The sequence below is a fragment of the Dipodomys spectabilis genome, unplaced genomic scaffold (assembly GCF_019054845.1).
Source record: "Dipodomys spectabilis isolate Male_0828 unplaced genomic scaffold, ASM1905484v1 ptg000001l, whole genome shotgun sequence".
NCBI classification, from domain to species: domain Eukaryota; kingdom Metazoa; phylum Chordata; class Mammalia; order Rodentia; family Heteromyidae; genus Dipodomys; species Dipodomys spectabilis.
Window position 1 is genome coordinate 23,208,931 of NW_024870678.1, and position 25,343 is coordinate 23,234,273.

The 25,343-nt window shown below is 37.0% G+C and overlaps 1 protein-coding gene across 1 annotated transcript in view; it reads left to right on the top strand.

Annotated features, from left to right (window-relative positions):
• The window catches only part of Pex7 (peroxisomal biogenesis factor 7), a 60,049-nt gene that overhangs the window by 21,734 nt on the left and 12,972 nt on the right, over positions 1 to 25,343 (top strand). Inside the window, exons 6-9 of the mRNA XM_042672773.1 lie at positions 636 to 742; positions 2,399 to 2,512; positions 4,918 to 4,973; positions 24,179 to 24,278. Coding sequence (XP_042528707.1) covers positions 636 to 742; positions 2,399 to 2,512; positions 4,918 to 4,973; positions 24,179 to 24,278 — 377 coding nt within the window. The remainder of the gene's footprint in view (positions 1 to 635; positions 743 to 2,398; positions 2,513 to 4,917; positions 4,974 to 24,178; positions 24,279 to 25,343) is intronic.

A 25,343-nucleotide genomic window follows, 5' to 3' on the forward strand; every position in this document is an offset into this window, starting at 1 on the left:
ATCATTTAGTCAGGGTGACTTTGTACAGTTAGGCAAAGCAAATCATTCTTGTAATATCCTTAAGATGAGGTCACACACACACACACACACACACACACACACACACACACACACACACACACACACACACACACACACACACACACACACACACACACACACACACACACACACACACACACACACACACACACCCCTATCCAAGTAAGCAAATCATTCTTGTAATATCCTTAAGATGAGGTCACACACACACACACACACACACACACACACCTATCCAAGTAAGCAAACAAAACCACTTACAAGTAAAAATCATTCTTGTAATATCCTTAAGATGAGGTCACACACACACACACACCCTATCCAAGTAAGCAAACAAAACCACTTACAAGTCAAAATTCTTTGTCTCTGTGAGATTCAATTTTTTTTTGAATAGGGGTTAAAGCATTCTTGTTCTGTATTGCTTTCTGTTGCCTTTCACTTTTAGTAGTTCTTATTTAAAAATCATACAGAGATGGCAGTGTCCTAACAGGGGGAGTATCTTAGCTTGATTTACCTTTATGAGCAGCACATTGTGTCCTAAGCACCTGCTGTGGGGATGGAACTTGAGTAATCAAGACTTACTTACTTCCCAGGTGATCAGACTCTGAGAGTTTGGGACATGAAGACCACAGGAGTCCGAATTGTGATCCCAGCACATCAGGCTGAAATCTTGAGTTGTGACTGGTGTAAATATAATGAGGTACATGTGTGGCTCCATTTTGTGTGGCTGCTCTTCCTAATGTTGAAACGATCAGTTTTGTTTGTCTTTGTTTATGTGGACTTGGGTGGACCATTAAGTAAATGCAGTCCCTTTTGTTTCTAATTAGTGATTGTGACTGACATGCATTAGCATTAATTGAATCTAAGTGCTCATAAAGCAGGAAAAGTAAAAAACACAAATTCTCAAAAGTTCAGCAGTGCAGCCCTTCTAGTTTGTTTTGGGAAAGTGCTTTATAATTTTTGTAATTTTCTCCTTCCTTCCTTCTTTTCTTCCTTCCTTCCTTCCTCCCTCTCTCCCTCCCTCCCTCCCTTCCTTCCATCCTTCTTTCCTTCCTTCCCTCTCTCTCTCTCTTTTTCTTTCTTTCTGTGTGTGATTGCTCTTCACCCTGACACTTTGTATCATCTTTTGCTTTACTTTCTTTTTCATTTCACTAATCTAGACTGATGAACTTTTTGTAATTTGATTTTTAATGACAGTCTTGATGTTTTAAAATTTTTCTTTCATCTTCTTTTATATGCCTAATTTCCAAATTTCTCTATGATAGCCATGTCCATGTGTAACTGTTTTCAAAGCTTCAGCCACATGAGCAAAGAATTGAAAATAGAAAGAGATTTAATATATGCAAATGTACTGACTGTTTTTTTCTTTCTTTCTTTTTCTTTTTTCTTTATTTTTGCCAGTTTTGGGGCATGAACTCAGGTCCTGGGCACTGTCCCTGAGCTTCTTTTGCTCAAGGCTAGCACTCTACCACTTGAGCCACAGCACCACTTCTGGCTTTTTTTATTTATGTGGTACTGAGAAATTGGGCTTCATGCATGCTAGGCAAGCATTCTACCACTAAGCCACATTCCCAGCCCTACTTACTGTTTCTGTACCAGTGTTTTGTTTTGTTTTGTTTTGTTTTTGGTTTTGTTTTTTGGGGGGGGTCCAGTCATGGGGCCTGAACTCTGGGCCTGGGCGCTGTCCCTCAGCTCTTCAGCACAAGGCTAGCACTCTACCACTTAAGCCACAGTGCCACTTCCGACTTTTTTCTTTTTGCTTATGTGGTGCTGAGGAATCGAACCCAGGGCCTCATGCATGCAAGGCAAGTGCTCTACCACTGAGCCACCTTCCCAGTCCCACCAGTGGTTTTTGACTGCAAAAAAAATTGTCAAAACACATAAACCCTATTTTCTAATTTTAAATTAACAGAAGAACATTATACTGGCAGACTCATTTACATAAAAAGAAAGAAAAAGTAGTACATATTTAGTAGTAATACTTGATTTATGTGAGAATGTCAGTGCTGATGGCTGCAGTTTCAATTTTGACCATCACAAGTGAATTTTCCTTACAAGAAAATTAAATTGTGGCATATGTGATAATTCAGTAATGTGAAAAAGATAATGTTATATACTTTATTGTGATCAAAACTTTTTATAATCATTGCAACTTTCATGCAAATGATCTTATATTAAAGCCTCATGTATCTAGACAATGAATTGCTGTTCGGGTAGATGTAGAGTAGGCTGAGCACTGTCTCTTCAGCCAGGAGCTCTGGGCTCACCACAAGTTCTAGGTAGCAGAACATGTAAAGACTTAATATAGATCAACTGCAATGTTGTCATAGTTGACCCTTCTCTGGATTGTTTCCAGAATTTGCTGGTGACAGGAGCTGTGGATTGCAGTCTGAGAGGCTGGGATTTAAGGAATGTACGACAACCAGTGTTTGAACTTCTTGGTCACACCTATGCTATTAGAAGGGTGAAAGTAAGATTTTACATTTGCTTTTAATATATAGATGAAAATATAAATATAATCAGTAAAGCATACATAAAAGAGTATTTTGGTGTTTATGGATTGTTTTGTTGAATTTATTTTTTATTTAGCAATTCTTGGTCCAGCCCAGGGCTTGTTGACTCTAGCAACTGCTCTCCTACTGAGCTACATTCCCTGCTGTTGGTTTTTTTAGATAGTATTGTTATGTAGTCTAAGCTGGCTTAGAACTCTCAATCCTCCTATGTACTCAGTACTCTGGGATTTGATTCCTTTTTCTTCTGGTCATCAATATTAAGAACAAAAATTCACTCAGATATTTGAATGCTTATTGAATGATTAGGACAATGTGAATATTCAGTATATTAAGTTAGATAAAAATGTTTTTCTTATCCTATTACCCCCTAATATATTTTAAGATTATTTCCTAACAGTATCAGTTTACCTTTAGTATTACAATTCTTTATACTTTTCTATTCAGTAGGAAATTCTCTACTTTTTTGAGATTGATATAGAGATGATTAATTTTGTCTTTGACATAGTGATAACTGAATATTTACAAATAAGTAGGATATAGGAAAATTTCTTCTCTATTACAACAGCAGAGAATGAAGTAACTTTTTAAAAAAGTAATAAGGGCTGGGAAGGTGGCTCAGTGGTAGAGCGCTTGTCTTGCATGCCTGAGGCCCTGGGTTCGATTCCTCAGCACCACATAAGCAAAAAGAAAAAAAAAAGCCAGAAGTGGTGCTGTGGCTCAAGTGGTAGAGCGCTAGCATTGAGCTGAAAAGCTGAGAGGCAGCGCCCAGACCCAGAGTTCAGGCCCCACGACTGGACCCAAAAAAAAAAAAAGTAATAAGTTAATTTCTCAGTTCTTATTTAGGTGCATTCTTCTGTGTTACTGTGGAAAATACTTTAATTATTTTGGGGAGGTTATTCATTAATGGCTAAAAATGTATCTTATTAATATTTTCTATAGGGTAGTCAGACCCAATCCTATAGTTAAAATTCTAAATCTCTTTTAAATTAATATTTAAGTTTTATTGACTATTATTCAGGCATATAAGATATAGTACTATATTTTGCTTTGTTTAGATTTTAATGGTAGTCTTATGTAGAAAAGTTTTATTAGTAAAAACATAGTTTCTGTGTATATTTTAGAGTGGTTGTGAGAATGAAGTAGGGTAGTGTAGTGAAAATGCCTTATGAACTGTAAAATGCTATTCAAATGCAGTTATATATGTGTGTATTAACTTACTGAAATGATGGTGAGTCTGATATGAACCTAGTGCTAGAGCTCCTGCCTACCATGCATGAGGCCTGAGTTAGAGTCCCAGCACCGCCTCCCCCCCAGATTAAATAAAAAAATGATTAACTAAAATGTTGGTAAGATAAACACTAAATAAATATAACTACAAAGGGCACCTTCTGTGGTATATTTATTGTATTGGTAATGTTACTTGACAGTAAATTTGTCATTTTTCTCCTTGCAGTGATTTTTCATTGTTCTCAATATGTAAATCGCGTAAAAAGTATTTATAATCCTAGATAGTTAGGAACCTGAGATCCAGAAGATTGTGGTTTTAAGGCAGCCTGAATAGAAAAGTCTCCATCCCTAAAATAACCAGAAAAAAGCCCAGGAGGCATGGCTCAAGCAAGCAAGTCAAGCAAGCATGAGACCCTGAGTTTAAACCCCAGTACTGGGGAAAAAATATTTTAAGAATATTTTAATATTTAAATGTTTATTTTGATACTTATTTGTAGAATGAATAATAAAGCTAGTAAATTCTATAATTAAATATTATGTCTTATCACATACTTAAATTTCTTAATTTTGCAGAAACATGTTTGGGCAGCCAATAAGAGTGTTTATTTAATTTCTTTCAGACTATCAATGTTTTGGGAATACTTATTACAAATAAACTTTTAAAAGCTTGAGGGATAATTTTCTCTGGAGAATGTAAGAATAAATATTTTTCCTATAAATGGATTTTTTTTTCGGTCCTGGGACTTTAACTCACGGCCTGGGTGCTGTCCCTGAGCTCTTCAGCTCCAAGGCAAGCGCTCTACCACTTGAGCCACAGTGCCACTTCCAGTTTTCTGGTGGTTTATTGGAGAGAAGAGTCTCATGGACTTTTCTGTCCAGGCTGGCTTTGAACTGTGATCCTCAGATCTCAGCCTCCTGAGTAGCTAGGATTACAGGCATGAGCCACTGGTGCCCAGCTTATAAATGGATTCTTAAAAGGCTAAAACACTTTAACTCAAAATATATAAGGTTCAGAAAGACATACTTTTTAAGTGACAGATCTGAATAACTTGTTTATTATAATAATTCATGGAATGACTACAGGAAATAGCATATTATAATTACAGCTAACTTTTTCTTTAATTTTCTTTTTTAGTTTTCACCATTTCATGCTTCAGTGCTGGCCTCATGTTCCTATGATTTTACTGTAAGGTATAGTATTTTTTTAAATACATATTATTATCAAGTACCAAGTAAATTTGTATCTTTGCAATTTTTCTGAAAGATAATGTATTTATTTTATTAATAATAAGCATCTTTCCTGCTGTTCAATCTTACTTTCTTTTAAAATATTAACTTTTTAAGCCCACATTCTGTGTCTGATATACTTTTTTTGTAAGGACACTCTAAGCATTTGGATTCACTTTGGCTGTTATATTAGTCACTCACATCTCTCTCTTTATTTCTCATTTATTTGATGTGCTAGAATCTATATAGCTTGGTGTAAAATGCGTTTCTATTAGAATAAATTATAACAGTGTCTTGAGAGAAACTTGGTTTTCTGGATTGATCCAATATAAGCCATTAGACAAACTTGGAAATACAGGACTGGAAGCATGGCTTAAATGGTAGAGCATCTGCCTACTAGCAAGCCCAAGGCACAGAATTCAAACCCCAGTATGGCCAAAAAGAAAAATGGAGGAGGAAGGAAAGAAAGGAAGGAAGGAAGGAAGGAAGATATAAAATCCAAATTAGGAAATATAATCACACTTAGATTGCTCACCATATACCCCAAACTCCAGACTTGAACTGTGGAACTAGATTACTAGCTGGAGGTTAGAGTTGTATAGTGGGTTTGAACACATTAACTTAGTGATAATTCAGTGCATAAGAATAAGTATGCTAAAAAATGAGTATGTAAAGAAAAGCAGAACAGGAGGAAGTTGATGTTGGAGGGAGGAAGGAAGCAGCCCACTAGAGACAGGAGTAGAACCCAGAGCAGTGTGTCACAGAAACTGCAGAACAGGAGATGAGCAAAGATGTTGAATTCTCCAGATAGGATAAGCAAGATGGATAGGGAGCTCAGAACCTTCTGCTACACATTGTCACATGGTGTCACCCATGGGAACAAAGGCATTTCAAATACATAATCTAATCCTTGAATTTCCAAAACTTTTCTGGTGTCTGAAACTAGTCGCCAGAAGCCCTACTCAACCGATACTGTATATTTGATCTTTTGGTGATTGCATTGTTATAATCGTTAATGACTTTAATTGGGTCTTCCTAATTTGTAGGTTCTATTTGTCTAGGTACATCTTTAAATTTTTTTGGTGTTTTATTTGTTACTAAAGGGTGATGATGACCTCCCATATGTTTATTTTAGAATTGTAACTATGGCCCTAACCCTACTGACTATTCCCTATTTTATTTATGTCCTTAAGTACCACTTTTCCCTCCTAAACACTAAGTTGGGAAATGCCTTGGTTTGAAGATACAAATTTGTCTCAGGAATATTTGGTACAACTGCATGTGAGCTGTATTGTTCTAAAATCTTGTAGGTACCAAACCATACTCAGAAAGCATTAGGCTTTATATCTTCTCTGACTGCTGAGGAATAGTAGAGATTGGGAGAGGGGTTTAGTGTTCTTGGGGGACAAATGGCCGGGGTCATGCTTTCATGCTTTCATGGCATGCTTTATGCTTTTATTCACAGGCATGTGGAAAAATTAAGACTATAATTACATAAGAAGGGATCTTTAATATTTAATTTAAAAGATCTTTAAATAAGCAATTGCCCTACATAGAGACCAGGTTTCTTTAGATATAATGGGGGAAATTCGTAATATCTGTCCTCATAAGCTCACAAGGTGATTGTAAGAATTATATGAGGTCATCCTTAAAAATACTATGATAATTCTTAATTATTTTTCCAGCTCTTGCTATGAAGCCATCTCCTCAACTTTTATTTGGTTTGGGGGGCTCAAGCATAAACTTCAATTGCTACATAAGTCTGAAAAATTATATTAAGTTGTCTTCTCCATTATTAGGGAATGAATTTATTTGCTAGGAAAGTATTCTACCACTTGAGCCAGGCTGACTTAAAATTGAGATCCTCCAGATCTCAGCCTCTTGAGTAACTTCATTACTACTTCAAGATTTTTTCTTGTTATAGACCTTATTATGTGGTTTATTTCTTGTTCATTCAGTTTTGGTAAGTAGTGCATCTAGAATTAATCCATTTCTTCCACATGCTTGAATTTATTAGTATATGTTTTAAAAGTATTCCTTAATAACTCTCTGGATTTCATTGGTATTTGTTGTGATATCTCTGTTTTTATCTCTGATTTTTTTTTCTACTTCTTTAGGTCAGTTTAGCTAAGGGTTTATCCATCTCATTTATTTTTTCAAAGATACAACTTTTCATTTCATTGATTCTTTGTACAGCTACTTGAGAGGCTGAGGTAGGATAATTGCAAGTTTGAGGTTAGCTCAGGCAGAGGTAGCAGTGATACCCAGTGATATCCTGTCTCAAATAACAGATTTAAATTTGTAATCCCATTGAAGTCTAAGACTAGTATGGGTACAAAGTTAGTGAGACCTTGTCTCAAAAAATAAGTGAAATGTAGTCGTTCAGACGTGTACGTAATCCCAGCTATATGGGAGGATGTTTATGAGGGTTACTGACCAAATATTCAAGATCCTGTCCAAAAAAGTAACTAAAGTCAAAAGGACTAGGAATACGGGTCACATGGTAGAATACTTGTCTAGCTAGTACAAAGCCCTCAGTAACCCCCTGCCCCCCCCCCCCCCCACACACACACGTTTCCTGACTTGTGTTGGTTCTACTTAAGAACCAAGCAAAAACTGCTTTGAACTTTGTTCTTTTCTGGGTTAGTGATGCAGCTTCGGTGAGTCAGTTCCAGCCTGCCCAGGGAAGCAGCCAACACTGCAGTGTGCTGTGTTTCTGAACTAGAATGTTGAGAAGGCTATGTGTGGTGTAGTAATTGAGATTGTGTCTTATCATTTCTGTTTGCAATGGGTTTACTATTATAAGTTGAGGAGCATCTGTAAACATTGTTAATTGAAGTGGATCACTTTCTGCCTGGGCTGACCCTGAACTGTGATCCTTCCTATCTCTGCCCCCCAAGTGGCTAGGATCACAGATACAAACAGGTATGAATTATTCCTGGCATGATTGCTTATTTTTTCTTTTTTGCATCCTATTAAATAGGTCATTTCACAAAGAGAAATTAGCAAAATAGATATGTATGACAATAAAAGTAAAAACTGCTGACATATTATGTTTCATAATATTACCTCTTCTACATTCTCAAATAGATAAAGATATGACTTTGCTAAGATGAGAAAGCTACAATGATGAGTTTCGACTCCTTTTATTTATTTATTTATTTATTTTTAGTGCCAGTCCTGGGGCTTGAACTCAGGGTGTGGGTGCCGTCCATGAGATTTTCTGCTCCAGGCTATTGCTCTACCACTTGAGCCATTACTCAGTTACTGGCTTTATTGGAGATAAAAGTCTCACGGACTTTTCTGCCCAGGCTGGCTTTGAACCATGATCCTCAGATCTCAGCCTTCCAAGTAACTAGGATTACACTGGTGTCTAGTGGTTTCACAATATTTCTATAAGTATTCCAACCTGTAAAGTATCATATAAATGGCATTTGATAGTAATAAACCAAACCAGTTATTTTTTTGTATCTTTTGTTGTCAAGAAAAAATATGAAGAGAATTTTAATTTCCATGATAACAAACTGTCCTCACCCCTGGTGGGCATGATGTGAGCCTCTCTCAGCAGTGTTAACACCGCCAGTACTAATGATTCAGCTCTTAAACTTGAACGCAACTTCTCAGGATTGCACAGCTTACTCTATTTTTATACTCAGGTGTATTTGCAGAATGTGTCTTATCTGTAGCCAGGTTGGAATATCTTGCTGAGAGAGTCTAAAATGGAAAGCTTCTAGGGAAGTAGAGGCAAGGCTGAGGGAATGCCAGGTCTGTCAACCTTTTTGCTGTAATGGGAGATGTGTGGCCACAAACAGGAGTGGAGCAATGGAAGACAACTGAGAGGAGTGATTTGGGGTCGGCATATTATTGGGTATCACAAATTGCAGAGCCAGACTGCGTTCCACTAGCTGTATAAACTTGGCCCTGTTATTGTAAAACAACATGACTCCATTTTGTCCCCTGTGACCTAGACACCAGAGAGCATTCACTGAAGAATTACTGTGATGATTCAGTGACTTCACATATACGAGTATGGTACCTGGGAAGTGCTAGAGATATGGGAGCATTTTCCTCATCTTACATTTGCTGCTGTTATCAGCATTAATTGGCAGAATGGGTGGTGACAGAAGACTATCTCTTAGGGCTTCAAAGGTGAAAGAATCATTTCTGTCTTGCAGTAGTAAAATCAGCCTCAATTTGGCCTTTGATTGTCCTTGGCAGTTCAAGAACAAAGTGGTGGGAGGTTGTCTGGACTCAGCCTTGTCCCTCCACATCCTTTGTTCTTTGGAGAACTTTGGGAACATTCCCTGAGCTAGACATCTCATGCTGTGGGGTGAGTGTCTGAACCCTTGACCACGAAGACACAGGGAGGAAGGGAGCCTCCTCCCTTTCTATGCTATGAAATAAAGGAAGCGCTGCCTGCCTTGTGAGCATGTCCAGAGGTTTCATGAGGTAGACTCTGTAAATGGTCTTGGCACATAATTGGTCCTTAAAAAATAATAGATGTTTTAAGTGAGAAGACCAATAGTAATAATAAGTTTCTTATTTTAAACTGTAAGTAGCTTAGGGAAAGTTGAGAGATTAATTATTTATGCCTTATCTAGCATTATATTAATAAGATAATTATGTTACTTCAAGCCCCCAAGGAGCTTTGTGAATAGGAATTTTTATTGTACTGTGCAGCTGAGGTAGGGAAAGGAAACCTTGTGAACTTGGAGCAGCAAGAACCAGAACAGTGCTCATACCACACAAAGGAGATATGGGGACATTTCACTCAAAGCCACAGCCAAGCGACCTCATCTGCTTCACTCTATGTTGCTGAAATAGGTCCTCTGAAGCACTCTATGTTACATATAAATATTTGCTAGAAAATTGTTCCTATGGAGGCAGCATGATGTAATAGGAAAAGATAAGAGTTTACAGTTTAACGTTTTTCCATTACCAACTGCACTATTCATAATGTATAACCTTAATTACATTATTTAATCTCTCATACAACCTTCTGAGCCTTTGTTTCTTCTATCTTATGATGACATTTGAGAGTCACATATGGAAGCTGTTCACAAGGTACCTGACCTCCATCAGGCACCCAGCAAATTGCCCTTGGCTTGCCTTTTTCATTCTCAAATGTATGTATTCTTTAACCTTAGTACCATCCATATAAATAAGTATGGTAAAATTTAAACAACTGGCAAACTAAATGAAGGGAATACGGCAGTCCTTTTCTTTTTCTATGACTTCTGTGAATTGGAAGTTTTCAAAATAAAAACACCTGAGGAAAAAGAAACTATTTGCTCATGCAAAATAAGACACTGAAAACGTTTCTTACCAATGCCTTTTAATAGTGTGATAGTCAATATTTAATTTAGAGTAAGATAAATAGTGTTATGATAGTGCATAAAGCAGGAAACCAATCTTTGGATTGTAGCTAACTTAGACTGCTAATACAAACAGCAGGTAAGAGCACACCTCTAATCTTTGTCACCCTTACTCTTAGGACCCCCCTTTGTACCCTCAGTGTCTTCCCTGTGGTTGATAGGATATTTGATCCTTGTGTTTATTAGCAGGGATTTCCACAGGCGGATACTAATCTTCCCAGTAACAAAGGTCAGCCAAAGTAAACAGATAGTATAGCTGAATATGTACTCTGTCTCACAAACCTTTCATTTCAACTTTCTCCAGTCCCCCTAACCCACAGGAAAGGTCAGTCAGAGTAAACAGAGAAGGAACGCGGCTGAGCATGCGCTCCTGTGCAGCCTCCGGTGATTGTCTTTTAAGATAGTTGTTTTTAACTCCTCTCCATTTTCCCCATCATACAAGAAATCCTATGGCTAAATGTTGTAGTTCTAATTACCAACATTTTCCTGAAGCATGGTTGAGTCCTTCTAACAGTAGAAAGTATGTAAATCTTTCACATACCTTAAATAAAAATGTTTTTGTTACTCTAGCACATTTTTTACTTTGCAGCTCAGGTTTGCCAGACTTGCCCCTGGTATTGGAAACTTTCAGTGTAGTTATTTTTGTTTCCTTTTTTTTTTTTTTTTTTTTTTTTGTCGGTCGTGGGGCTTGAACTCTGGGCCTGAGCGCTGTCCCTCAGCTCTTCAGCTCAAGGCGAGCGCTCTACCACTTGAGCTACAGCGCCACTTCCGGTTTTCTGGTGGTTTATTGGAGATAGGAGTCTCACGGTCTTTCCTGCCCGGGCTGGCTTTGAACCGCGATCCTCAGATCTCAGCCTCCTGAGTAGCTAGGATTACAGGCGTGAGCCACCAGCGCCCGGCTTTTTGTTTCCTTTTTAAGGAGAATATTTGTATTCCCTTATTTGTTTAATTCTTGGAAGGATATCTTGTGTTAATAAAGCACATTGCATGATTATAGCCTAGAGCTTGTTTCTTTTCTTTGTCCCTGGCACCTGGGGCATGGCTATGCTAAATAAATATTTGCAAATGTAAGTGACATTTAAGTTCGATGAAACATTATGATACCTTGTGGTCACTCTGATTATAAAAATTTGCAACAATTATGTTTTAATATGTTTTTCACTTCAGTTATATTTGAAGTAGCTACTAATAAGACTGAATGTAATGCAGCAGATTTGTTTAGATAAAATGTTTTTTTGAGGAGAAAGCTTGCTGCTCCATTGTGGCTAAGTCAGCACTGCCTAGATGAAAATTACATGAGTCAACAAGCTTGGAACAGTTATATTGGTATCTTGATGGTTAACTAAGGTTAAAGATAGATAGTTTTGTTCTTATAGTACGGTAGTTTGAAATATACTGGTAAATCTCGTTGAGCTCTGTATACTGGCAGGTCAGGATCTATGCATGTATGAACTGATAACTCCCAACTTTGTTTGATATGCTAAGTTTTAATATGTCCCAAGAGACTTTTTTCTGTGTGTTTAAGTTAGTAAATCCTTGTATCAGTTATTATATTGGAAATACCTTTTTGTGAATAAGTATAATTTTGTCAGTTAAATGTCAAGAGAAAAAAATGAAAATAATTATCCATAAAATGAAACAATATATATTAATTAGAAGAAAGTTGTAAGATTTTAGACTTTAAATGCCTGACTTATAACTGCAGAGCATTTTCAGTATTATTGAGTACTAACATTTTTCTTTAAGAATCAAGCCAAATCCATGTCTAATTCATAACCTCATGCAAGCACATGAATAAATAGATAAATGTAAAAGGGAAGAGGAATGTTGAACCTTAGCTTAATGCAGTATAAGTCACTGCTTTGAACTTTGAATTGTGCTGATTAGTTTCCACAGAAAATTTATGGATTTTTGTCTGTTAATTTGCATTATAATTTTTTTAAAAAATTGTGCTGTATGGGTTCAATAAAGCCACAGAGTAGCTTTTGTTGTTTGTGTTTGTATTTTCTTAAGTAGATGCTGCTGCTGCTTCATTCCTATAGTAGGAAATCAAAAGATAATATCTGAAAATGAAAATCAATAAATCCAGTGAGCATACTATTTAGAGCAAAATGGCAGAAGAAACAATGGGAAGAATTTAAAGTGATTGCATCTATGTGAAGGATTGCGGGTTACTGCAGGAAGATGCTTGTCTGTCACGGGCTAAATCTGTGCAATTAGAGTTTTTTAAGAAAAAGGTAATTGGGCAGAAATCTCAGACTTTCCTCATAGCAGTTATTTGCACACATACAGTGAGTCTGTTTACTTAGATCAACCGAGTGCTACTACCAGTCAACTGGTCAGAGTTTACTCTGTTCTCTGAGAAATCAGGAATAAATAATTTGCCCTTGAGATCTGTCCTGAAACCCCACTCTACTACATGGACTCAACTCCATGGAATGAACTATACAGAGAACAAACTATGGTAATTTTTCATGTTTTCATCTTAAATAGTTTCAGCAGAGTCCCTTATCTTTGTTCATATTTTATATCTGGGGCATGTGTGTAAAACAGACATCTTTTTAGCTAGTTTAAATAGAAAAAGGAAACTGTTTCTCAGAACCACTGGTCTCTCTGTGCCCCAGGGCTGGAGTGCAGCAGCCTAAGGAAGTACTGAAGCTGGTGTACTTTCTGTACCTGCTTTATCCTGCCTTCTCTTTCTGCAGATCTACTGATTTCTTTCCTTTCCTCAAGCATTCATGGCCAGTTACCAGAAAAGGAACTGAATTATTTAGTCTATTTGTCTGTTTTTCTCTCTGTCTTCCTCCCACCCGTTTGGCTGTGAGCTGTGCTGATGTTCCACAGCCTGAGGACCCCAATGGATTTATGCAAAACTGCTTAGCTACAGAGATCAAGTACTAAGCATTCATGTGGCAAAGCTAATGGATGACCAGAGCCCTTACCAGAGCCCCAGAACCCCAATGTGGGTGTAATGATTTTCACTGTTTAGGTGTGACATGTTGTTGAAGCTTTACCTGCCATTATTTATCTGCACTTCTGTGACATGCTCTTCAGCTATGCAGCCTCTTTTTTGGTGCCAGTTTTAGTCCAAATCACACAGGCTGTCCTTATTAATGTGATTGATCAGGTCCTGAGCTTGATATTGATACTTCATGTGGAGAATTCTTTCAGTTTTGGGTGTTTTAATCAAATATTCAAAATTGAACTGCAAAGATGATCTTATGATTCTTCAATTTGTACCAGTAAACTTAATAAGCAAACCCTATAGGAGTTTTTCCTTCATCTTCCATCTCTTGTTGAGATGTAGCATTCTTCAAAAAAAAAATCATTCTGTATCCCTGTATATTGCAGCCATAAATATTCCCACAGCAAGCCTTCCATCTGCCTAATGGTTTTCTTTAATTTGTCAAAGTACTCTTAAGTTATATGCTTTATGGTTCCTGGGCTTAATGTTTATTGTAATGAAGAGGAGCCTGTCCCTCTAAAATACTGGTCTGACTAAAGTTTTAATTGAAGTATTATAATTAATTCACTTTGATATTGAAGCTAATTCTAGAATTATACTATATTTAACCATGGAAGTTAGTAACTATGAACTATGGTGTGGTTTCTAGGTATTTGTAATTAATTATTCTAAATGTTATCTTTGAAAATTATTCAATGAGCTTTCAAAAATAATCATATCTATTCTTCACTACTAGTTAGTGCTTTTTTGTTTTAAATTTCATTTTTAAGTTCCAAAAACAAAAAAACCCTAACATTTCTCCAATCCTATCTTGCAAATAATAGCCTGAATATTAGCAGTCAATAAATACTTTAGAGTAAATAAATGAAAACAGGTTTAGCTCTTCACAAAATTATTTTGCTAGTCAGCAATTTGTGCTTAAATTCCTTCCATAATGCACAATAAATCTATGATTTCATATGTTTGAGTTCATGAATTTATGTATCACTCAACTGATGAGCCCCTTTGATAACCATACAAACTGTGTGGTACACAAGTTAGCAAGAGACTGCAAAGTAGATGAAAGAATACAGTAAGTGCATATAAAAGTACCAGAAGAGGAAAGGAATTCCTAAACTCATTGCCATGGGAGTTCACCTTTATTCTGGCTCATAATTTCCTTAGGGTACTATTTTAGAATATTGATTATCTAACTAATGGAATCCTGGCATGGGCTTTGTCTTAGGAATTCTATATTGTTTGAAGAGCTGGGGAAAGACTTTCAGCCTGTTAATCAAAATTTCCCTAAGAATCTCAGATCCTGCCTATCTCTGTTTTGAATTGCCTGACATGGTCCAGGTCTAGAGGATACGTACCAGGATGTTTTGGAAGAAAAAGGACTGGACAAGATGTCAGTGGAGTATGGGTTTGGGAGCTGCTTCTTGTTAGCTGTGGAACAGTAGGCTGAATAATTTCTTTGAGACTATTCACTTAATCTTTGAAATGAGACTGCCCACTGTATATACTTTAAAAGATTTTATGATGATCAAAAGCACTTTTATAATGTCATGTGAAAGTGGCAAACTGTGAAGTGCTAAATATGTAATTCTTGCTGAAGGTGAAACAGTGCTAGATCATTCTATTACTGGGAAGTAGGACTTAACTGATAAGGTTTTTGTCATTTATTATAATATAGGAGAGAGAAGCCTTTTAGGTAATTTGCTGAAATAAATTATATTAAATAATAATGTTACCTTTCTTGTGAACGGATTTGCCTAGCTTTTTCACCAAATTATTTGTCCCCCCTAAAGTCTTTGCCACAGTATGTTAATGGTTAATAGTAATGTCTAAGACGGTGGTACCCAGAGTGCTGTCCTGGGACCAGCAGCATCAGCATCACCTGGGAACTGGTTTCTCTTCTTTTTTTTTTTTTTTTTGGTCGGTCACGGGGCTTGAACTCTGGGCCTGAGTGCTGTCCCTCAGCTCTTCATCTCAAGGCTAGCGCTCTACCACCTGAGCTACAGCACCACTGCCCATTTTCTGATGGTTTATTGGAGATAAGAGTTTCACGGACTTTCTTGCCCAGGCTGGCTTTGAACTGCAATCTTCAGGTCTCAGCCTCCTGAGTAGCTAGGATTACAGGAGTGAGCCACCGGCACCCGGCTTTGGGAACTGGTTTCTTACACAAATTCTTATGTAAGTCTAGACCTGAGTTTTTTTAATGAGGTTTTTTTTTCTTACCATACATTATTTGTGCAGCAAAGATTTCACTGTGTCATTTCCATACATGCATTCAACACATCCTAATAAAGCTCACCCCTCTGAGTCTCCCTTTTGTCTTTCCCCTTTCTTAAAACAATTTCAACAGGTTTTTTCTATTCTATTTTAATAAATGCAAATAAACTACTTTCACCATATTTAACTCTCATTCACTGTCTCCATTACCTTCCTCCTCATGATTCATAGGTTTGGTCTTTTGATAGTAATGTGGGTTTTTTTGTTTTTTAATTTAAATTTTATTGTGAAGGTGATATACAGAGTGATTACAATTACATAAGACAAGTAGTGAGTATATTTCTTTTTGAACAGTGTCCCCTCTTCCCCCATTTTCTCCCAGTTTTTCCCCTCCCTGGACCCCTTCCACAAAGTTGAATATTTTATTGCCAACATAGTGTCTAGTGAGTATCACTGTTGAATTAGTTCACTCTTTGTCCCATCATTTCTGTGGTTCCCTTCCCCTCCCCAAATCAGATCATCTTATATACAAGACAAAGGGTACAGAAATCAAAGGCAGTGACAAAATAGGATAAGCTGAAGAAAAATAAACAAAAATAGAACTGTAAACAGTACAATAAAAAAACCTCTTGTTTCCATTTCTTTGAGTTCATTTCAATAAACATCATTTTATCCGATCATATGCACATAGCTATTGAGCCATTGTGATCCTCTCCTAAGAATATTCTCCTTTGGTTTCATTGTGTGAATGTTTAGAGTGCTATTTATTTAATCAGGTCCAAGTGTAATTATTTGTTTTTTATTATTATGTTTTGGTAATTTCATTTACCTTAGTTTTTTTTTTTTCATTGTTATTGACTAATTCCTGTGCTTTGTCTTCAAAACCCGATACCCTATTTTCAGTTTGTTTTATGAGTTGGGATTTTGACTGAGTTTTTTATTTGGGCTATTGAGCTCCTCAAGACTTTGTGACCACCTCTTCTTTTTAATCCTCCATCATCTTTATTTCAGTCAACTATTCATTGAATTTTCTGAGCTCATTTGTTTATATCTTACTTAAATTCATTCAGCTGTTTATACAGCAGGTCATTTCATTGATCATGTCATTTAAGTCTCTTATTGTGGAGTTGACAGTTTTTGAATAAGACATGTTGCCTTGTTTAGTCATGAATTTAGTGGTTTTTTTTGTTGATCTTGTTGTTGTTTGTTTGCTGAGACTTACGCATCTCGTGCCTGGATTTTGGTGATTTCAACCGTTTGTGTTCTTTTGTTGGTGATTTCTCACAGCTTATTAAAATTGGCTGGGTTGTAGGTATTTTCCTGTTACTTGATTCTGGAAGTCAGTCTCAGTTGTCAAATAATCAGTCTTCTAGGCACTGGGTATAGACCTCTTCTCCTTTCAGAGTAAGGAAACTAACCTACAAAATATTATAGTTGATCAACCACAATCTTGTGTTCGTTACAATCCCCAATGAAGATTGGGCACCAGTGCACAAATACCTTTGGATGCGTACAGAAGCAAAGATATATCTTCCTGATCTAGGAAGACCTTCAGAAACAAAGGTATCATAGGAGGAATATAGTTGAGATAACACTAATAAGTAATACTATAATTTGGTGATGTAGGAAGGAAGAGCTTGGAGGTAAGCATGATAGCAGAGGTTAATGAGAAAGTAAAGTGAGGAAAGCAGAATGACCTCATTAAGATTGTGTTGGGGTGAGAGTGGAAGGAGAAGTTAAGAAAATTGAATAGCTAAATAACACAACAAAACAAAGCAACTAACCACACACACACACACACTCACACACACACACACACAAAGTGGTTTGCAGATGATCTAGGTACCAGGTAAGAGTGTAGGTAATGGCCAAAGATTAGGAATGGAGGTCAGCATAGAAGAACACATGAGAAGAGAGCAGTTCTACTTAGATAGAAGAAAAACTTAAATGGGGAATGGTTATAGAAACAGGAAGAAAATATGATTTAAATTTGAATATTGAAAGGGAATTGGGAAGGTCAGATATAATTATTTCAGAGAAAGGGGGAAGAAAAACAGAATTAAAAAGTAAATGGGAGGCTGAGAATGTGGCTTAGTGGTAGAGTGCTTGCCTAGCAAGCATGAAGCCTTGGGTTCAATTTGTCAGTACTACATAAATAGAAAAGGCCAGAAGTGGTGCTATGGCTCAAGTGGTAGAGTGCCAGCCTTAAGCAAAAAAAGCTCAGATACAGTGCCCCAGGCCCTGAGTCCCAGGACCACCCCCCCCCCCACCAAAAAAAGTAAATGGGAGCAGGGGTACAAAATTTCCTGTATCAGATATAAAAAAATAAAAAATAATAATACAAGTAATTTTTTTAAAGAGCAATGAAGACAAAACAAAATGTGTTTTCTTATTTTTTTGTATATCTGTATATATGCATATACATGCCCATTTATATATATGTATATACATACATTTATTTATGTATTGTGGATATTTGCCTCACTGTGTCAATCATGTGATTGAGGTCAGGATGGGAGGGCCTGTTCATCATGTGAAGCCATGGGCCAGACCCTACACAGAGAGTACTTTGCAAGCTTCCTTGCTATTCTGGCCTCAGGCAAAGGGATTTTTTTTTCCTCCTGGTCAGCAAATGTGAGCCATAGACAACTAACTGCCAAATACATCTTCCAAGTCCTAGCTGTCTCTAACCTGACTCAGGTAGTCCCAAACTTCAGTTTACTGCCAGGCATCTGCCGCAGCTGCCTTTGGCCTCTCGCTGCCTTTAATGGCGCCTCTGGCTGGTGTTTCAAACCACAGCTGCTTTGTGAAGGTCTACAGTGCCCACCCCCTCCACCCCATGCACCAGTGCCTTTGATGTGGGACTCAGGAGGGCAACTCCAGCCTTTGGGAAGTCTCAAGCCACTTACCCTGGCATCTATGCTGGCAGCATAACTTCCTGCAGTTTAAATTTCTCTATGGGGCCTTGTTGGACACTCTTCCCTTTCCTAAACCCTGTCTTTTAGTTCTTTTTTTTTTTTTTAAATACATTAGTTATACTAGTAGGGGGATGAGTTCATTGTTGCATTTTCACACATTTATGTTGAATTTCAACTGATCTTACTCTCTCCTTTCTCCCCTTCCCAATGTAATTTCAATAGCCTAAATCCCTTTCTTATGGCTAATACCCAGATTATAAAATAGGATTTCTTATGATCCTTGGGCCACGATTGTTCATTATTCCCAAGTCCCCTCTTTTATTTCTAAAGTCAGTCTAGGGGATTAGGTTGTGGGATAGCTGTAGCCAAGTCTCTTTTGTTTATTGTATTTAATGTAGTACCTGACACATAGTGGTATTTATACATTGTTAATAAATGGGTAAAGATTTTTTTTTGCTAATTGTCTAGAGTTTGGACCCAAGAAATGCAAATGGAAGGAATTATGATGAGAAAATTCACTTACACATAGCCTAAAAATAGTGCATGTAGAGGGCATTGAAAAATGGCCAAAACATTTCCATTTTTTCTTTGTAGTTAGCAAAAAGTCACAAAGAATTAATGTCTAACTTGTAAGTTGAGAAAAGGAAAGAAAAAGGAAGAGCTTTTAGAAATATTTAAAACTTTTCACTGAACTCACCCATTGGCTAAATATCAAAAGTGAAATTTCAAATTACATCTTACTGTAGTAGGATAATTTCAGCTTAATTTTTGAAATAAATTTTCAAACTGTTCAGACTTATATTTAAAATCATTTTGATATTAATACAGTCCTGAATCATTGTTTTGTTTAAGAATTGTGGTATCAGAAAGCAAAAGTTTCTCAATTAAGACTTTGTATTATATTCTCCAATTTAAATGAAAAATGTGCTTATAGTTCTGTCATACTTTGTAATCACAGTACATTACTTCCTATCAGACAGCTTAAATAGTCAGTGATTTCATCAGCAGAGACAGAAAGGCACCAAGAAGTATATATGCTGGACCCAAACAGACATTTCACTTTAAAATAATGTCTTCTTTGCTCACTTAACGACATATGTAGACTGACTTCTCCCAATAAAAAAGAGAGCATTTTAGGGGCTGGGTAGATGGCTCAGTGGTAGAGTGCTTGCCTTGCATGCATGAGACCCTGGGTTCAATTCCTCAGCATCACATAAGCAAAAGAAGACAGAAGTGGCGCTGTGGCTCAAGTGGTAGAGCGCTAACCTTGAGTTGAAGAGCTGAGGGACAGCGCCCAGGCCCAGAGTTCAGGCCCCAAAACCGACCAAAAAAAAAAAAGATACTTATATCTATACTTATCTATATAGATCCATATGGGTTATATATCTATAATATATCCAATATGATTGAATACATTGAATAATATGTTCAATATAACTACATATATATATAATTATATATATATAATATACCCAAATTATAAGGCAGGATTTCTTGTGATCCTTGAGCCACGATTGTTCATTATTCCCAAGTCCCCTCTTTTATTTCTCAGGTCAGTCTATTCTACTGGGACTAGAATGTGGGATGGCTGTAGCTGTGTCTCTTTTGCTTATTGTGTTTAATGATATATACCATTATATATGTATACATATATATCCCCTATTTTATATATGTAAATTAAATTACATTCTATTGAATATATTAATATGTATTATATTGGATAGTTATTCAACATATTCGATTATATAATATTGGGTATATTATCCAATATATTCAGTTAGAGGACTCGAGTTCAGGAGAAGGTTGCAAGGAGACACATTGTCCACTACCTTCCCTGCCAAGAGAGAAAACCCAGAGAAACACCCATCCAAATGTCTCCTTACAACACTTTCTTTCCTGGTGGAACTTGAGTGGAGACATGAGGAAACGTCCCAGAAGTGTACTCATCAAACTGTGAACTGTGGTTGCTGTTGGAGTGGCAGTAAGGAGAAAAGTACATCTGTTTCTTTTGTGCTTAAATGCCATTGGTAATTAAGAGTAAATTATTGACTAGGTGCCAGTGGCTCACATGGTATTCTTAGTTCCTTGGGAAGCAGAAGTGAGGAGGATTGTGATTTGAGACCAGCTTGGGCAAAAAGTTCATAAGATCCTATTTCAACCAATAGTTGGCACATGCTTGTCATCCCAGCAGTGTGGGAAACTGAGATCAGAAGGATCGTGGTTCTAGGCCAGCCTGTAAAAAAAAAAATCTGCGAGACCCTGTCTTAACAGAAAAAGCATGATTGCATGCACCTGTCATGCCAGCTACAGCAGGAACCGGAAGGAGCATTATGGTTCAGGCTGGCCTGGGCAAAAAGTGAGACCTTATTTTAGAAATAACCAGAGCAAAAATGGACTGGAGGCATGGCTTAAACTCTAGATTTCCCACCTGGCATGCTGAGTTTAAACCCTAGTACTACCAACAAAGAAATACTATAGTGACAATACTGCTTTGCTTTTAGTTTTCTCAACCTATTTAGCTTGTGTAATTTACAGTACTTAAAATATTTTTATAAGATACTTTAGAATACTAAAAATATTTTAAAATCCTACATATTAATATGGGTTTTTTTCCTGACTTTCCTGGTCCTGATCTCTTTCAATTTAAGAATATGAAAGCTTCCATTCTCCATGTTTAGCAAATGTGGTCAAGAAAAGGCTTGACCTGTTTATTGCTCTGGGCTCCAGTCTTCACTTCCTTTTTTTTTTTTTTTTTGGTTCCGGTCGTGGGGCCTGAACTCTGGGCCTGCGTGCTGTCCCTCAGCTCTTCAGCTCAAGGCTAGCGCTCTACCACTTGAGCCACAGCACCACTTCCGGATTTTTTTTTCTGCTTATGTGGTACTAAGGAATCGAACCCAGGGTCAAGCATGCAAGGCAAGCGCTCTACCACTGAGCCACCTTCCCAGCCCCTTCACTTCCTTTTTACCGGAATGTTTCTCATGGATACTTGTGTGAATGATTTTGTGGTTGTTGGTGTTTTATCTGGGATTTGTAGTTGTTTTAAAAGGTTGAACTAAGTCTGTATGTTGTGGGCCCTTCCACTGGAAATGAACCTCTTGTACTTTTTGCACTATGTATTTTGTGTATTATATAATTTGTATCAGAATTGTTATTATGTCCAGAAAAGCTTTTATGACATTTGCTAGACTAACTCTCCATCCACCATAAAGGGTCCTTGGAGTTTTAACATGCATATTGTTTATTAGTTTTTTTTGTAAAATGCACACTAACACTTGATATTTTTTCCAAGGTTAAAGTTGTGATGGCCACAACTTAACTCTGAGGTTTAGAACTCTCCGTGGCCTGTTTAGCTATGTATAGAATAAGACCAAATGGACTTAGTGAAAATGAGCCCAGCCTCCTGTGAGCAGTGGCTTCCCTTTTCACACCTTCATGCTGAACTTGGCTGGCCTCACATGTGTGTACTTGTTAGGCATCTTCATTTCCACGAGAACTGCTTTTCTTGTTCTCAGAGCAGCTTTTCCTTAACTGAATCAACATAACTGTAACAGAAACTGCATTCCAGGAACTTGCTGCTATTTATTATCCTTAAAAAGTTCTAGTGAAGCTGGGCGCCCGTGGCTCATCCTGTAATCCTAGCTACTCAGAAGGCTGAGATCTGAGGATCATGGTTCAAAGCCAGCCTGGTTAGGAAAGTGTGTGACTCTTATCTCCAATAAACCACCAGAAAATGGGAAGTGGTGCTGTGGCTCAAGTGGTAGAGTGCTTGCCTTGAGCTGAAGAGCTGAGGGACAGTGCCCAGGCCTCTGGAGGTCAAGCTGCATGACCAACGGAAAAAAAAAATTCCAGTGAAAAGTCAGTGATTATGGTTTACCTAAAGAGGATTTAGCCCACGTATTCTACTGAAATAAAACTGCACCCGAGATATTCAAAGAACTGGACACTGTATTATGTCAAACTGACTGTCTCATAGAATGGTTCTACTAACCTGTCCTTTTGGGAAATGCCATTGCCTGGCAGGTGGCACTGGTGACACATTTTTACGTGTACCTGTATGATATTGAGGTTTTTCATTACACATGAAGAGGGTTTCCTGTCTATAACCTCTCAGGGATCATGCTTTCATAGTGTTGTAGGAGGATGTGCCTATGGATTTTGAGTCTGGTCTTGTTGTGTTTCCCTTTATTCTTTGGCTGCAGAAAAGCTTAGCATCACGATCTTATGGCATGTGTTTTAACAATATCACTGAAGGTTCCAACTTATTTTCTTCCCCTTAATGTTCTTTTAACTCATTTTTGCCATATTAAATTGCTTATTTTTAAAACCATTATGAGTTTTGGGGATGTAGTGGATCTATGCAAAATCACTTGATTATTATTTGAATAATGCAAATCAGTGCCTAACCAGATCTTACACATTAGATTATACAATTACATGTTTACTTTTGTTTACATAGTGTAATCAGAAACCAGAAAATTAGATCTTGGCAGCATTCACTGTCTAGAAACAAATGGACAAAAGCAATGGAGACCAACCACCATTAGGATTTCCTAGAAGGCCTGTGGCTTGTTACTTCCTTTGTAAAGGTTCACTTTCAGAAGTAAAACATTCCCCCTAAATATTCCCTATGTCTCAGTATTCTGATAAAGGAGCTATTTATCCAGTGTTTCTATGGCATCCACACAGTGTATTACCCATAGCAACAGTCCTTTTCAAATCTTAATAGGGCTAACTCTGTGTTTATTAGGGAAATAATACCTCCAGGTTAAACAAACTATGGCTGTTGGCTCTATGTGTTTGCTCTTTTTCAAAAGGATCTGCCCAACCTTCTGTGTGTTCCTTGTTGTACATCATTCAAAAAGCTGAATCAGGGTATGACTCTAGGATTCTGAATATGTCATTTTAAAGTGTGTTTAGAGTCAAATAAAAAGGATGATGAGCAGATAAAGCTTTAGAAAGCTAAAATACTATTTTGTCTATTGACAATAGAGACAAATTCTCTGAACAGTAGAAATCAGAGCTATATTATGGTAAATATTAGCACTTAAAGTCTGTAAAGGAAAAGTAGAATATATAATATTACCCATGAAAACATGTTTCTGTTTTCCTTGACTCTGGGAATTACTTCGCTGTGCAGTCTATGAGAAAAGCTGTTCATCAAAAAATAAATGCGGTCTCAGAATTACAGACATTTTCACAGAACAGGTATATTTTAAAGAACTTGAATTGCTGTTGATATGTAAATTGAACCTAAGATCTTTTCATGTTACCTTTTGAGGAATGAAGTAGAATTTGAAGCCACAAAGTATTTAAGAGTTCATCAAATCCAATATTCGTGTTTTATCAGCATGAATGCCTTCAGAACTGCCAGGAAGGCAGGCATATAGTGAGTGTCTCATGTCCAGTCCATGGCCTGGCAGACTGTAGATCTTAGAAGGTGTTCTAATAGGAATACTATCATCTTTTACAAAGGTATATTAACAGTAATTATGTTGATTTGAGATCCAGTAGGATGGAGTACATGTTTTTCCCTATATTTTCCCTTTAATAAGAGTAAAAAGGCTCTTTATTAATTGATTGAGCCTATTTTGGTAAAATCTTTAATGTTTCAAATATCTATTGTTTCTTATTATAAATTTATAGGAATAGTTTTAACCATTAAGTTTGTCTTATTATTATTATTTTTTATCTTCACAGATTCTGGAATGTTTCAAAGCCTGACCCTCTTCTTGAAACTGTGGAGCATCACACGGAGTTTACTTGTGGGTTGGATTTGAGTCTTCAGAGTCCTACTCAGGTAATAGAATCGTCATATGTACTGGTACAGCCCACAACTATTCTGCATATGGGATGGATTATCATTATAGTGCAGATGAGGGCATTTAGTAAAGCCTGGTCTCCTAAGCTTGAGCATTTGAACATTGAAATAATGAGGAAACTTGCCATATCTCTCTTCCCTCAAAAGATTGATTTCTCTGAGAGGATGAGGTCACTTCTGAAAGGTTCTCTGTCTAACATATTGAAGGCTTTGGGTCAGTAAATAGAGTGTAAAAGAAAGATGGAATGGGATGATGTGTCCTGAGGGGGGGCTGTGGCCCTACACTTGGCACAAAGGACCCCCCCAACAGAACCCATCCCTCTCTGGTCTCCACATGTTTTGTCCAGGGTTTCTGTTTTAATGAATAAACTTTTTATTTTCCCTTTGGATCTCTTAATAATTTGAGAGTAATTCTTTTATAATCTATATATTCTTGTGTTTGTGGCTCAGTGGTAGAGTGCTTGCCTTGCATGCCTGAGGCCCTGGGTTTGATTCCTCAGCACCACATAAACAAAAAGAAAAAAAGCCGGAAGTGGCGCTGTGGCTCAAGTGGTAGAGTGCTAGCCTTGAGCTGAAGAGCTGAGGGACAGCACCCAGGCCCAGAGTTCAGGCCCCATGACCAGACCCAAAAAAAAAAAACCAATTTCTATTTCAGAAGTTATAAATTCATGTCAGAAATAATGTAATATATTGAGCAGTAAGATACTTTGTAACACAAATGGTGTAATAAAACCAACATATTCCTCGAAATACAAAATAATACGTGGATATTCTAGAGTGTGATTAAGGTAATAAGCTTATATGATCTATTTTGGAAATTAAGCAAAAAGTAAGTTCCATTTTACATTACAAATACTTAAACACACAGGTTTTCTTTCATTTTCAGAATTTATGACAAATTTAAATATAATAAGTTTAAAATAGTCTCACTAGACATTAGAACAGTCTCATTAACATTAAAATAATTGAAAATGACTTCATAGCCTATACAAAGAAGAAAGTGAAATGGAATCATCTTCCATATAAATATAATGTACTTTGAAT